Source organism: Myiozetetes cayanensis, unplaced genomic scaffold, assembly GCF_022539395.1.
Source record: "Myiozetetes cayanensis isolate MyiCay16 unplaced genomic scaffold, myiCay2020 scf17, whole genome shotgun sequence".
NCBI classification, from domain to species: Eukaryota; Metazoa; Chordata; class Aves; order Passeriformes; family Tyrannidae; genus Myiozetetes; species Myiozetetes cayanensis.
The window spans coordinates 15075218-15091131 of record NW_026087378.1 but is presented as its reverse complement, the minus strand read 5'-3'; the positions used below and the strand labels follow the sequence as shown (position 1 = coordinate 15091131).

Genomic DNA, 15914 nt, shown 5'->3' with positions numbered 1-15914 from the left:
TTGGATGTGTGCTTTGAACTGGGGCAAAACACTTCATCTGCTCTATCTGCTCCCCTTCTCCTGGTACAATCACTTAACTGAATGACAGTATTCTTCAGGCAATAGATGGGGATGATTAAAAACTTCAAAAATAAGACTCTCATTACAAAAGGCCTTTTACTATCTGTCTGGTAAAGTGTCATGAGCATTTTCCCTCTTACAGAGCAAGGCATAAGATGATTCAATTATTCATGTTGAAAGAATAATTTCCTCTCAAAGAGTCAAAGGAACCAAGCCATTGTTGCCAGAGCAGTTTTCCCATTAACTAATTTTAAAACTTATTGTGCTGTTTTCGGTTGGCTTAGATGGTTAAGAGCAGTTGAACGATTAATTATTGAAAATGTAATGTCAAAAAAAGTCTGCTATTTGCTGAACCTCTGAGCACTGTTCTGTTGATGAAATAGTAATCTCTTTGTAATCTCTTTTCCTTGAACCCCATAGGCTTTCCTTTGTGTTTTTTTTAAATGTATTTTAGAAGCTCTTTGTTTCTTACTTTAACTTTTCCATTAAACTTGGGCTCTGGTTGCATTTTTTTTTTGCTCAATTCTAAAGGGTCATTTGTCAGCTCTTCTAGCTTTTGAAGCTGTTTCTGAGCACTAAGCTCAAGCTTTGTAACTGCCTCTTGAGAGTTACAGACTGTAAAGACCTGAAACAAGGTCAGGTGCTTTCAGAATCTAGATGCTGATGTTGGGAAGTATCTGAGACATAGTCACACAGTCAAAAAAATTAACAGGTTTTGATGAAGTGTCTAAATTTCTTCAATAAGATATTTCAAAATACTTCCCTTCGTCTGAACTACATTCTAGCTTTTGCTGTGGAGATATAGGGCTAACACTAGAACGAAAGAGAACTTCAGTTGTAGTTGTGTTTTTTTAAATTCTATTTAATTTCAAGATTTGGGTTGAATGTGACATACGGTGAAGTGATACTATGGAAGTGTCTAAATATTAATTTCTAGCTGTTGTCCTTTGAAAACAGTCAGTGTGCCACCAACTCCTGTTTTCTCCTTCTGAAGCCCCCCAGCCCTCGGGTCCTGCCCCCCCGGTGTCACCCTTTCCCATACGTGTTTTTGATGCACCAGGACAGAACGTGCTTACGTTGAGAGGTGCTGGAAGGACGTGAGAGTGGGGGATTTCGTGCAGCTGCAGTGCAACGAGACCATCCCAGCAGACATCCTGCTGCTCTACTCCTCCGACCAGAGCGGGATCTGCCACCTGGAAACCGCCAACCTGGACGGGGAGACCAACCTGAAGCAGCGGCGGGTGGTGATGGGCTTGCCCAGCCAGGTAGGACAGCCCGGGCACAGGGCACAGCTCTGCCCTCTCACAGCACAGCCACTGCTGCTCAGGGACTTATTTCTGCATGGGAGCTGCAGGAAGGTCCCTCTGCCAAAGTGGCCCTGGGCTTCCTGATGGATCCTGCTCCTCCCCTGCAGCTGCTGCACCACGCTCGCTGTCTGAGCAGGGGGATGTGTGGCAGCTCAGCTGGGACCTGCTCTAAGGCACACGGGGTTGAAAAAATTTAGGGAATGGAATCTTTCACAGGAGTATAATAAGCATTTTAATAGGAACTGAAGGTAAGGTCAATTAAAATTTTAAAAAATTATATGTTTGACATCACTTTTAGATTCAGTTTGAATGCTTGAAACCACTATTGTTTCATAGACCGTATAATTTACTTTTTTCAAACACTTCTGTATTTTCTCAACTCACATTGGATAAACCTGAAGTAAACATGAAAATATGGTTTAAGGAGAGTTGTTCTTGTTACATTTATAAGTATCTTTTCAAGCACAGCAGGGCAGTTTTTCAAATAACACAGTACAAGTTTAAGGAGTTGTAGCATGTGAAAATTATTTTTCCATTGGAGCAGACAACCTCAGATAATTCTAGGAATTACATCCATATATTTAGCAATTAATAGCAGTGCCATTAGGAAGATCTTTTGGGGTTACTGGTGGGTGAGACGCAGCTGCCAGGGAGCAACCAGACTTACTACAGAAAAGCACCCTATTGCTATGGCCGGCTGGGATCAGGTGCTGCACTTCATCCAGCGTTACCTGCTTCTTCAAATGGAGGTTACTTTGCAAGAACAATTAGGGGCTTTCTCAGGGTTTGGCTGCCATAGCACAAAGTATACTTTTCCCAATGCCTTCCAGTGATGATTAGGGTTAGGGAGAGGTTTTGTTCCTGAGGAACACTGGAAATTTTTAATATGTAGAGATTTAGCAGAAAACCAGGAAACTGTCTACTTTAAAAACATTTTTTTTTTAAATGCTGCATTTGTGTCATGCCAGCCTAGTTTACACATTAGGGTTTGTGGTTTTCCTTGTAGAGGAGAACAGAGGGCTCTACTGTTACACCAAATGCAAACTTCTGTCTCAGTCTTTCAGAATATGAGGAAGAAAATCAGAAAATGCTTCCCTGCCAGACTGTGCTCCCGACTCTTCATGGTCACCTCCAGTAGACTTTGAGTTGTTATTTAGATAAACTGTGTGCCTGGGAGTGTCTGTGCAGAGGAACTGCAGTTCCACTGGCAGAGTGGGAGGCAGTTCTGGTGATGCCAGAGTTCAGGAAGGTCAGAGCTGGAACAGTCACCTGTCTTATCCTGTTTGAGTTTAAACACTGTTGGTTAAACACCCCCCTGCCCTGTGCACAAAGTATCCCATGGGCAGGTTTTAGTGTGCCAGCTGCCTCCTGCTTCTCTGAGCTTTGCTTTGTCCTGTGCTTCATGTGCTGCACAAAACTCCTCAGATGTAATGGGGTCTGTAAAGTGAACTCTTTAAAGATGCAGGAAATACCTATGAACTGGGGTTAGCTCTTTAGTTTAGGACACAAGGAGGATGGACAGAGACTACTTACAAGAGCATGCAGTGAGAGGACCAGGAAGAAAGACTTCAAACTGACAGAGAGTTGTGTTAGTTGGGTATTAGGAATTCTTCCCTGGGAGGGTGGGCAGGCCCTGGCACAGGATGCCCAGAGAAGCTGTGGCTGCCCCTGGATCCATGGAAGTGTCCAAGGCCAGGTTGGACGGGGCTTGGAGCAACTTGGGCTGGTGGAAGGTGCCTGCCCATGGCAGGGGTGGCACTGGATGTTTTTTAAGGTCCTTTCCAACCCAAGCCTTTCTGTGGTTCTGTGATATGCTCAAAAATATTGAATTAAACTTCCTGTAAAAGACTATAAGAGAGGATTATTATTTTTTCCTTTTATGATACTTTTGACTTGAATTTTCAAATGCAGAATTCGTGTTATCAGAAGAAAAAAAGTATTTGAGAGAATCATCCTTCTTTACCGCTTTCTAGCTGGAAGCCTATTAGTTTTCTTTGTTAGTAATGAGCATTCCGGGTGACCTTTGCATTTTTCTGTTCTTCTGTTGTAAAATCTTTCTAACAAAACCAAATATGTACTGATTTTCCTGCTGAGTTCACTGAGTTGAACAAGATGCAGCAGAAGTGAACAATCTTTCTTAAAAGAGATTCTAAAACTATTCCTCCACATGGGTCAGAAGGTATACAAAATGCCCTTATTTTCCTCAAGCTTTTATATTTCCTCCAACTATTTTTTTAGATGATTCTTTATTTTTTTGCAGTAGTATATATATATTAAACAAAAAGAATAAAAGAACACATGTATTGCTTATGAAAAAAGGAACAGGAGAGAGAAAATACTGTAAAAATGAAAGCACTGTGCTTGCTGTAGAAAAGGGTAGGGAGGCCCAGCAGCAGAGCTGATTTCCAGCTTTCCTGACAGAGGAGTTTGGATTAAAATGAGTTTTAGTTCTTTTAAACATTCTAATGCACAGCAATAGTTATTTTCTTTCACATTTCTCATATCCCATTTCTATTGCATTTTCTTAATCAAAAATCAAAGTTCTCTGCATTTTTCAGTTAAGAATAAAATCCCACTCATGGCAGTCAAGTGCCTCTCCTGCTGCCTGCTCTCTGGAGCTTCCTGCAGTCCAACCCCCAGCCTGTTCCCTGAACACTGGGGAAATCAAGCAAAATGTGTGTCCCTGTTCACTCCAGCTCTGAGGGAGCCCTGAGCCTGAAAAGCTCTGTCTCATTCTGTGTCAATTATTTTATGATTATGCCATCCTGGTCCATAGTATAAGTCTTCTAACATATTCAGAAAATTCATTTGAGCTTACTCTTCCACAAAGAATCTGAACTGTTTCATAGAATCTTAGAATCACAAAATGGTTTGGGTGGGAAGAGACCACAAGGATCATCCAGTGCCACCCCCTGCCATGGGCAGGGACACCTTCCACCAGCCCAGGTTGCTCCAAGCCCCGTCCAACCTGGCCTTGGACACTTCCAGGGCTGGGGCAGCTTCTCTGGGCAACCTGTGCCAGGGCCTGCCCACCCTCACAGGGAAGGATTTCTTTATATGTAATCTAAATCTACTGTCTTTGTTATATTCAGTTTAAATGAAGACAGATGTTTTCACTAATGGGCCTCTGTGATGTCTTGTCCAATACACAGCATTTTCTTCATTTAATTTAACCAGTTGTTAGTTCAAGAGAGGAAAATCTTGGGTCTTTAAAGTTTTGCTTCGGGCTGAATGAGCTAAACTGACTCTGTCTCTCCCAGGGCAAGTGCTCCAGCCTTGGTGGTCTAAATTAAGCTTCTCTTGGTGTTTGGCTTTTCAAATACTCATTGCATTTGACACTAATTCTCAGTGCATGTTCTTTTGCAGAATACTTTGTTTGAACCCGAATTTTTCCAAAGCACCATCATCTGTGAAATGCCAAACAATGATCTCAATAAGTTCAAAGGTTACATGTAAGTACTTGTCATCAGTAAATGCATTTTTTATCTGAACTTCAATATTTCTCTTGGAGGAACTGGATGGAAGCATTTTGGGGATATTGATGGTTGTCTCTATTACCTGTTCCTGGATTAAGAAGTCATAAAACATAGACTGGACTCCTTTTCTGAGGTGAGGCAGAACCAAGGCTTGGCACTGAGTTTGCAGTTGTTCCATACAAGCTGTTCTCATAAGGCTTCAACTCTCTTCAAAATTTAGACATAAGCTCATTTAAATTTGACCCACTGGTTAGACTAGGCTAGATTTTAGATATAAATCCTTCCTAATGTTTAAAGGTACCCAGCTTGATGGCTCTAGTTTCTCCATCTTTACAGCCACAGGGAAAAGGTGTCCAAGATCTAACAAGCAATCCGGGTTTTCTTCTTATTAGAAAGTTAGAAAAAGCAAACAAGCAAATTCCTATTGAACCAATGTATTAGATTGGTGTGGAAAAGTGCTTTTCTTTAGTGTTTCTTCAGTGAATAATTCTGGCACAGGCATAACAAGGAAGTCTATACCAGCAAATTCAGCAGACTTAAGCCCTTCCATGGACCATAAGGACATGGTTCATGTCCTAAAACTCTCTTACCCTCCAGCACAGGGCAGCTGTTTCCCAAGGTGCTCTGCAGAGCAGTAGGTCCCAGTCCATGCTAATCCCCACACCACACCACAGAAATGTCCCACTGTCCCAAATCCATGCCCCACGTTACACCAGCAGTAGAACTGCCTGACTGTGCCACATCCCATCCACAGCCCAGGTCTGTGGTGTTCTGTAGCTAAAGCAGGAGTTGATGTCTCTGCAAGGAATCAGTGAGTGTTGCCCCTGGGCAGCTGCAAATGGCCAGATCCAGACAGAGTGAACCCCAGGGCTGTCTCCCATTAGCACTGACCATGTTTAATCTGGGCTGGAGTTCCTGCCCTGTAGGAATGGTGCCTCTAACAGCAATGCCATTTCTCTCCTCTTGCAATATCTTAAAAGGCAAAGAGAGGTCAGGTTTCTATTGATTGCTGGCTGTGCTTGCTGGTTTGGGACCGCTGGGTATAATCTAAATTGAAGCAATCCTTCCAATTAGCCTGAGTAATACAGCACAGGAGCACTGAGATTACAGAAATGTGGGGGATATGTCACAAGAAAACACACACAAATACACACCCTTAGGACCCAGGACTGGCTTCAAAATCTTCAACTTTACTGAAAGTCTGTAACAGAAATCTCTTTGGTAAATGCCTATTATCTCACCTGCTTGCTGGAATATGGAATTAGCTGCCTTTCTTTCCCTGCTTCAGGGGTAGATGAAAGAATTTGCCAGGGAAAATTACTCGCTAACAGTTAGTAGAGATTCCATCTTCAGTCTGCTGAGATTTGAGCTATTTTGTAAACACAAATTACTTGGAACAGGTTACCTTTTTCTCCAAGAACCCTTAATAAATTATTGAGGCTCTCTTGCCTTGCTATAAAATCGTAGCAGTACTGCCTCTGCTAAAATGACAGGAAAGAACTTAGTGACATCCTTCTGACACGCCTGACCACAGCAAGCTCTGTTCAGGGGGTGCAAGAAGGCTTCTATTAAATGATTTCACCAGGACTGAGATAGATTCCAAGAAAAACAGATTTCTGGCGTGATTTTTACAATTCTGTCAGGTGTAGGCACCTACACCTTTGCACTTGTCTGCTTTAAGTAATGTAATCCTGTGCAGCTGCACTTGGACATGGGGCTGTACTCAGCCCTGAGGCAGCACCCAACCTTGCCCCCATCTGAGTGATACTGCTGTTCACTGGCAAAGGCAATGCCAGACATCAAACACAAAGAAGCAAAAGATGCATATTCTTGGAAAAAAATAATCTTTTCTGACCTGATATTTACATAACAAAACAAGACAGAGTGTGTGAAGTAAAAAAATCTCAGCTTTGGTAAAGAACTCGGGGGGAAACTACCAGAGTGTACAATAAAAACTGGACAAAGGTAGGCATGTGCATTCATTTTCAGAGGCACATAACAAATTGCCTGCCTGGTGGAGCACTGACCTTGTGGTTTTCATCAGCTGGTTCTGTGAGCAGAAGGATCTGGTGTGTGAAGGAACATCTTTAGCCAGATGAAAAGTTTTGCATCCAGGGTGAGACTGAGGGAGAGATCTCAGCCTGGAGATTGCTCAAGTGGCCTGAGGTTCACAGAGATGAGAAGCCCTTTGGTGGCTGACAGAGAGACAGAGGCTCTTGCAAGGTGTAGATGTATTTGTCTGAACCACAACCTGCAGGCAAACCCTGCTCAGCCCTCTGAAAGAGCTGTGTCTATAGGAAGTCACAGAATGTATCTCAGCTTCACTCGTGAGATGCTGAATCTGCCAGAGGAGGCACCAAGGGAAAGCCAAACTTGCTCTGTGGCCACCTCATCATACACACACACTCTGCAAGTGGTCTTAAAAGACAGATTTGTTCTTCCCTGAACTTCTTGCTGGAGTCTTCACTGAAGCTGAGTGAAATAAAAGCAAAATGAGGCCTTCAAACTTACTTGATTTCAACTTAGAACAGACAAGAGAACAACAATTTTGCTTAACACTTCATTAGAAGAGAAAAAGGAATTGCTTCATTTGATATTCTTTCTTCTAGGGAGCAGCCAAATCATGAACGGGTTGGTTTTAACATAGAAAGCCTCTTGCTCCGTGGATGTACAATCAGAAATACTGAGGCTGCAGTAGGAATTGTTGTATATGCAGGTAAGATGTACTTTCTATTCAGTTAAACAGAGAATTTTGCTGTAAATATCCCTAAAGAAATAAGTATAATCTGATATTGCACCATAATTTTAAAAACTGGGAGTGCAGAAGAAAATTACAGAACTTTTTTTTTAGAGTATTACTCATCCATCTCCAAAGCCAGAAAGTCTTGCACTGGGTCTCTGGCAAGTGACAGTATCCTTGTGCATGTCAGATATCTTGCAAAAATATCCAGACAAGTGAAGAATTGCTGAGGTGAGTTTAACCCTCAGCTCTGCAGCTCTGACTGTAATACTAATTCCATCTGTCATAAAACCTACACAGCTGCCCTAAGGGAGGTCTCACTGGCTCCTCAGGGTGGAAACTGGTGCAGCTGAAGATCTACCCAGAGAAAAACAAAAAAGGACTTCCATCTGTGAATGTCATGCATCCATTTAATCTGTGGCAGTGCCAGCGCTCAGGAGGCAGGGAGGCAGCAGCTGGAGGTGACAGAAAGGCAGCAGCAGCAGCACAGGTGTGTGCTGACATAGACACGGTGTGTCCAGGCAGCCATGAATTCCTGCAGCACAGACATGGACCAGGGGAGGCAATGCCAGTGCCCAGATCCAAGGCAGCAGTGCCAGGTTCTGCAGAGGGTTCAGTTCATCTGTTCCTCAGCATCTTTTACCTTTGCAGTGTTACCTCTGCTTTGGCTCAGGGACCATGATTTATCATTGGCTTTGCCAGCTGTGCCCTCTTCTGCTCCAGGCAGGGTGCATCAGCTACCCTCTTCTTTGTAGACTAAGTAGAGGTCAATTTAAACACAACAATTAATCCCATTGGCTATTTTTATCTTTCCAGTAGAGTTATATCACGTGTTTCATATCTAATCAGCAGTAAGGGTTTCAAGGCTGAGCCACCTAAGAGAAAATAGAAGTCACTGACTTTGCAAGAGTCATTTAGATTGGATTAAGCTCCAATCCAGGGAACAATTTCCCTGACAACTGCTTATTTCAGTTCTGCAGAACTGGGATCTAAATGTCTATAGCTCCCATATGCTTCCAAGGTAGCTGTGTCTTTGTGGCCTTGCACTGTTCCCTGTGAACACCACACGTGAGGGTGGTGCCCACCAGAACTGCTATACAACAATCTCAGCAGTGAGCAGTCCCCATAGAATTGGAGTAACTTGTCATCCCCTCTCCTGTTGCAATTCCTATTTTTCTTCTGTTTAATTAAGATCTCCATTATGTTCCTTTGACCACCAGCACAGATCCTCATGTGGATCTCTGTTGCTGCTGCTTAAGCTGCTGGTAGCAAAGGTTGGAGCTCTAAAGGTGTTCCCACGACATGGTGGCTTTGATCTGTGTAAGTCTTCAATTCAGTTTCCAACTGATGTCTCATTGTTAATGTCAGCATAAAAGTTTATTCTTTTTTTCCTAAAATTAGACTGGTTTGAGTCAGTACCAGCTTCATTTCAGGGTTCTTTGACATTGATTATACTCTGGCTTTTAATCATAGTCTGTGACCTTTTCTGAACAGTCAAGATCAGTCACATTATAAGAGGGCACATTTTCCATTTTTATAACTCTATTACTCCTCAGACTTTCTTTCTAATGGAAGCCTTTGTGAAGAGCACAACCATCACTTAGAGCAATTGCTTGGCCTGTGCACTTCTCATCTGACCTGAGGATGGTTATACCCTTCATGGCCACCCAAATGGTTCTATGCAAAGCATTAGCACTAAAGCACAAAAACCTCATTAGAGAGCAACAGCCAGTGTGGTTTACTCATTGTGATAGGGACAGCAGCAAGAATTAAATGCTTCTCACATAATAAAGTACCAGAAAGAAGTCTTAGATGAGCCCATCAGCATCTAGAAATAGAGAGACAAGGTTTTAGTAGGGTGGTAGGTGAGGTGCTGTGTTGCACAGCAAAGGAAACTGTGAGGATTAGAGGAGAACAAAGTAGTTTATTCCTCATATTTCTGATTGTCTGTTCCTTGTAAGGTGATACCTGTATTACAGAAGTGTCCCTCTCCTGATGGTCAGCTGAAGTGCAAAGGAATGGTAGCACTGGTATTGGGAAAGAAAGTCCTTCACATTTTCTTCGTGAAATAAATCCCTCGTCATTTTCTTGAGTATTTTTGGGAGGGATTAGAGGGTTTGGGCTTGTTTTGTTTTCAGCACAAAACATTCCATTAAGCCTGACACAAAAGAAAAGCAAGGAACAAGGTTCACCCAGCTGCTGGAGGAACAAAGTGCAAGCAGCAGTGCCCTCCTCTTCTGTGCAGCTCAGTGCTTGGAGCTTTGTTCACAGAAGGCAGGACCTGGGTTTGGTCTCAGTGCTGCCTGGATGGGAGTGAACAGACCCCTCCTGCTGCACAGGGAACACTGAACACCTGCCCAGGTGGGTGTCCACACCAGCTGCAGAGGAAGGAGCAGGGGTAGCAAGGGCTGGGCCCACCAACAGGGCTCCAGGCTCTGTAAATAATTACAGATTCACTGGAATAGGAAGGCAGGAGTCCCAGCTCTTGGGTGAACGTCCTGAACATAAGGCTGGAGACTCATTTTCTTTCTTGCTCTCTGCCTTAATTAATAACCACTGATGTAAAGCTGGACTGAATCCAGCAGGTGTGATGGAATCGCACCTGACTCCCAGCTTTGGGTTTAAATCACTTCCCCAGGGAAAGCTGAAAGGCAGCTTGGAAAGCAGTCCCTCTCACACACCATGCACATACAAATGAAAGCTAAAGACGGGTTTGAGGGGTCTGTATTTTCAGGGAGAAAGACTGCAGAAATAAACATAAAAAATACCATTTAATATAGCAACAGATGGTGTCCAGACATCCCAATTGTGGAGCCACAGTTTAGATAATATTAGTAGAATTGAAAAAGCAATTTCTACTTCTTAACTTCTTACAGCACTCCTCTTTTTACATTACAAATAAACCAGCTCAATTCTAATTCACTAAGTTTAAGGGATGGGGTTTTTTAAAATTCCTCATCATACTGTTTTTTTAGCATTTTACAACCACATAGTGAAAAGCTAAATAACATTAGTGTCTTTCACTGCTTGTTGAATTTTATTTAAGTTAATACATGAAATGTGTCTAGTGGCTTTTAAATAGCTGCTGAAAAATACTCAAATGTAGGTTTCAAGAATTTGTATAGCACCTAAGCAATTTGTTTGTAAAATACAAAAAAAGTATTATTGTTCATGTTCCTTTTATTCTTATGGAGATTTGGCTTTTGAATTGTGATCCTACTAAATCTGCTTTCGTTGGTACAGCAAAATGTATATGACAGCTGAAATCTGCAGTGTAATGGAGGCCGTTTGTAAACCTCTAGATGTAGTCACGGATATACTCAGCCAAATGGGAAGATGGGCAATAAAAGTTCTGAAAGTAGAGTCAGGTTAACATTAGTCATCCTGCTCTCATTTTGTGAGAGAAATCACCTTACGTGATTTGTGTTTTGAAGGCCACGAAACCAAGGCCATGCTGAACAACAACGGCCCTCGTTACAAGCGCAGCCGGATCGAGCGGCGGATGAACGGGGATATTTTGGTGTGCGTGGGGCTCCTGTTCGTGATGTGCCTCGTTGGAGCTGTAGGTAGGAAGCACTGGCAAAAATCCTCTTCTCTTTCACTGCTCTTTTTCTAAGTGGTGGTTAAAGTTGATCTCACAGACATGAGTGAGGTCTAGAGCTGAATGCTCCTGGGGTCTTTAGGTGGCTTGGTCTTTCCAATAGATGAGTTAAAATGATGAATTTGAGCAGGCTGGGAGATGGAATAATTGTTTAGGTAGGAACAGCCTGTGTTTGTCTGGGGTCCTTGCAGGTGAGAACATGTGAATACAGTATCCAGGGTTAGCTGCCTAGAGTTTACTGGATTGCTATTCTCAAAAATGTCATCTTCACCTGCTTCCTTCCAGCTCTGATTGCAACCTGTCTGATGCTATTAATTCTGGCAGGTCAAAATTAATAGCATCTCATCATTCTGAGGGAAGGACCAGATTTTAAATCCACTGTCTTTTGAATGGGTCACTGCTTTAAAGAGATAACAGGGGCTCCCATGAGCCCCTTTTCTTTTTAATGGATTTTGTCTCGGTGACAACTTGCTTAGTGCTGCTGCTCTGATTTAGTGACAAAGGCAAATCACGTGGTTCTGCCAAGCCTTGCTGCACCTGCCCTGGAGATATGTGATGGGACACACAGCCAGTGCTCAGTGTAATACCACTGAACGTAGGAGCCATCCAAAACAGATGAACAATTGAACTGACTTAATCGCTTCTTTAATTTTACTGCTTCATGTTGCAGTGGGCTCTTTTGGCACCGAAATGGGATTTCAGTTTGACAACTGAGCTCTGTGTGAGGGAGAGAGAGACTTTATTTTCCTTGTTCCCTGGCTGCTGTCATGTAGATTTAGAGACTTGTCTTTGTCTGTTGTGTAGGGGCCCTTGAGTAATAAAGTCCTTCAATTTAAGGTTTAAAGTAGTCCCAGATGAAAAAGTCAGCATTTGAAAACAGTTTATCTTCTCAGGTTAAAAAAAAAAAAAAAAAAAAGAACCAAAATGTTGTTAGTCTAAGTGAAACATGTGAAACAGTAAGAAGCCCATTAGCTTTCATCCATCCAAAGTGTCCCGAGGCTCTACCAGGAGTTCTTGCTTTGCAACCTTGTCTGAACGGAGAGTTCTAGGAAGAAAATCCACCGGTGCATCAGCGGGATTTCTTGCACGCAGTGATAAATTGGGGTAAGAAGTGGCTTGCAGAGCAGAGTTGTTCTTGCTCAGATGTGACTCTGGTCTCTAGCAGCCAGAAAGCATTGCTGCAATATCTGAATATCTTTGGCAGCTTTTTAGTAGGCAGATGCTGCAAAGCAACTGCTTCCTTCTGTGGTGCTAATGGGAGTTTGATCAGAGCTGGGTGTGTGAAGGGGACTCACAGAGGCTTTTGGCATCTGGAGCTACGAGGAAAGCCAGTTGTTTGCCTTGGCTCAGCAGGAAGTTTCTGATACTGTATATTCAGTAACTCTTTGAGCAAAGTTTATTTCCATAAGAACAGGAGGAAAAGGGGTAAAGCAATCATGATGGGATGTTGTTAATCCTGAGACAGAGCTTTGTTGTAGCAGATGTCTACCGGTATTTGACACAGCAAGAGGCAGGTTGGGATATGATTTGATTGAAGGGAATGGAAAATTGAGTTGCCCTGACTGAATTATAGAGGGTTTGTCAACTCTAAAGAAGACACATTGAAACTGAGAATGGTCAAGAAGGATAAGAAATGTTTCAGTTTGTTTATAAGAAGGTTCTAAGGTTTCTTTCAGTTAGAAAGAAGTGTTTTCAGCACTGAGGATCTTTACAGATAGGAGGTAGAGATGGAGCCCTCCAGCAGCAAGATGTAGAATGAGGAAAGGTGTGTGCAGAGCTAAGAGCCCTGGGGGATTCCTGCTGAGGGAGAGGGGAATGAAAATATCCCTGAGCGCTTGTTTTTCACCAGCACATCCCTCGTGTGCTTGTGCTCCAGAGCTCTGCGTGTGCCTTGTGTTCTCTGGGCATTGCTTTGCAAATGTTCCTTCTGTGGAGTTGCCAAGGCAGAAATACCTGCACATTTCAGAAGCTCTGTCCATCTCCTTGGGGCTCAGCCTATGTCAGTGCTGTCCCTCATTCCCACAGGACACGGCATTTGGACTGGAAACTTCTCGGAGCACCCACCCTATGATGTCCCAGATGAAAATGGCAATTTTCTGTCTCCAGTTCTTGCTGGTTTCTACATGTTCTTGACAATGATAATCCTGCTGCAGGTAAAAGATGAAAACCTCTCTGTTACCTCCAAGGAGGAAGCTTTTCAAAACTAAGTATATTCACTAATGAACAATTAATATCAACTAATAGCTGTGCAGTACCTTCTTAATTCTATTCGAAAAAATTGCTGCATTTCAAACTATCCAAATGTGAAATAATGTATCTTCTTTTTATTTTCTTTTTCTAACTGCAGATTTTTCTTTCTTGCTGTTGAAACCCCACAAGGATATAGATAGGAAAGACATGTATTTTATCTTTCACTCCAGAATCTCTAGCAGATGCAATAAAGAGGATGTTTACATCCAAATGTCAGCCTTCTCCCCCCCCCCATATACAGAATTTAAAAATAATAATTCCAGTTATCATCTCAGGAAAATAGTGAAACAAAAATTGTCATTTTTGCCAGTGGGGAATAATAACTAGTTATGGTTCAGCTGGTCTAGGAAGGAAGCTAAATTAGAAGTAGGATACTTGTATATCTGAGTCTGATTAAGCTTAATTGGGGGAGAACATTTTATTGGGTGAGGTAAAAAAAAATCACATTTACTTTTCAGATTTCTTGATGTCACTGCTGAGATTTAAATGGACAGAATTTCTTTAATATGAGTGAAATGTGAAAATAACTTTCAGAGCTGCTCAGAGATTCCTTGGGGGATTATTCTTCATTACTGAAACAGAATATCTGTGCATCTTAAGAATTCATTATTATTTCAGGGCAAGGAAGTTCGTGGGTGGGAAGTGTGTGCCAAGTAATTGCTTGTGAAACTTTTCTGCACTCAGTCTGTGCTAGTGCATCCCTTCAGAGTTTCAGAAGGATAAGGGCAAGCATAGTCCTGTGTCCAGAAAATGTGCTTTGTAAGGGCATCCTCTGAAAGACACATCTTAGAATTTGGTATGATAGGAATTTTGTCTTAAATGTGCCACTTATTGTCTCTGTTTATCCATTGCCATTGTGTGCAGGATTTTTTTCCCCCTGAACTGTTATTCATCTGTGCTACAACATGTCTCTAGGAAGAACTGTTTCTGTGGAAATCATTAGTGTGCCCATGCCAGGACACTGCTGACAGAAAGCAGCAAGACTTGTCTCACTCCTTACTGAGAATTTCAACTCTCTTTCAGACTTTGATCCCCATTTCTCTTTATGTGTCGATTGAGCTGGTCAAATTGGTCCAAGTCTTCTTAATTCACAACGACATTGACCTGTATGATGAAGCAGCGGATTTGCCCATCCAGTGCCGTGCCCTAAATATTACTGAGGATCTTGGACAAATCCAGTATATCTTCTCAGACAAAACTGGGACACTAACAGAAAACAAAATGGTATTTCGACGCTGTACTGTTGATGGAATTGAGTTTTCCCATCAGGAAAATGGTGAGAGATGCTTTTTTATTCTTGGGTTTTTTCTCTGAGCAATTAAATGCTATTAATTTAAATATTAATACTTAAACCTACTGAGCCTTCTAATTGAACATAGAGCTTTGTGCATTTTTCTCCATTTTCTGAGAGACTCCTGTTAGAGATTCACGGAAGTCAAGGTGTTTTAAATGATTCAGAAGTCAGATGGGAAAGGTTTTCCACCTCAGACTCTGCCCTGCATTCAATACCCACTCGAGCATACAAAGAGAACATTTCCTCTTTCATTTCTAGATGAACACCACTCAGCCTTTTATAAGCTCCAAAATGATAGTAATTAAACTCAGTGGGACCAAAAGTAATTACCACACTTGTGTGTGATGTGGAGAGCACAGCCAGCACAGTCCTGAGCGGGCCCTGCCCACAGTCTGTGTCTCAGGGCTCTTGGCATTCGGGGCTCTGAGTGACCCAGGCCCCTCCTTGGTCGATACTTTCTCAATCCACACGGTGGAAAGGATTTTATTCAGCTGGCAGGCAGCTGCCAAAAAGATGTTTGTGTTCTGTGACTGAAAACATTAGCGAATTTGTGACCTACCATATTTCACTCTCCTGGTCCAGTCAACTGCACAGTGCAGCCGAAGAGACCAAGCATTAGCACAAGTCCATAAAAGTGATGGATTGCTTTGGAAACACATTTTTGTTTTCTTGCAATAATAAACAGCGGGAGTTGCCAGAAACTGCAGTGGACACTGAGGTTTTTCTGGTGCTGGCTTTTGAGATGGTTTTGCTTTGGCTTAGTTTGTTCCGGTTTTTTTAACTGATCAAGGAATTCCGCCCAAGCAATGCAAAAAAAAACCCCTCCAAAACCAAACCAAGCCAAACCAACCAACCAACCAACCAAAAGCCAGCAGAAGAGGTAAGGTTTCATTTTGTCTTTTCCAGCCAGGCGCCTGGAAACCCACAAAGAGCTGGATTTGGACGAGGAGGACTTTGCAAAACCCGAGCACTTCACGCTCCCTGCCATGACCGCCGAGAGGCCGGGCTGGTCCCGGCAGAGCCCGGCGAGGGCCCTGCGGCGCTGCCAGAGCGCCCGGGCTCGCTTCCAGGGCCACGCCAGGAGCAGGGCAGTGGGGCGGCGCGACAGCTGCCAGTCCCAGGTGGCCTTCAGCAGCACCATCGTGAGTACCACGGGCTGAGCCCGTCACCCTCTGTGCCACACTTG

The 15914-nt window shown here is 42.9% G+C and overlaps 1 protein-coding gene across 1 annotated transcript in view; it reads left to right on the top strand.

Annotated features, from left to right (window-relative positions):
* ATP10B (ATPase phospholipid transporting 10B (putative)) overlaps window positions 1-15914 on the top strand; it is a 48365-nt gene that overhangs the window by 11327 nt on the left and 21124 nt on the right. Inside the window, exons 3-9 of the mRNA XM_050311856.1 lie at window positions 1121-1325; window positions 4734-4819; window positions 7453-7559; window positions 11018-11149; window positions 13210-13337; window positions 14458-14710; window positions 15635-15870. Coding sequence (XP_050167813.1) covers window positions 1121-1325; window positions 4734-4819; window positions 7453-7559; window positions 11018-11149; window positions 13210-13337; window positions 14458-14710; window positions 15635-15870 — 1147 coding nt within the window. The remainder of the gene's footprint in view (window positions 1-1120; window positions 1326-4733; window positions 4820-7452; window positions 7560-11017; window positions 11150-13209; window positions 13338-14457; window positions 14711-15634; window positions 15871-15914) is intronic.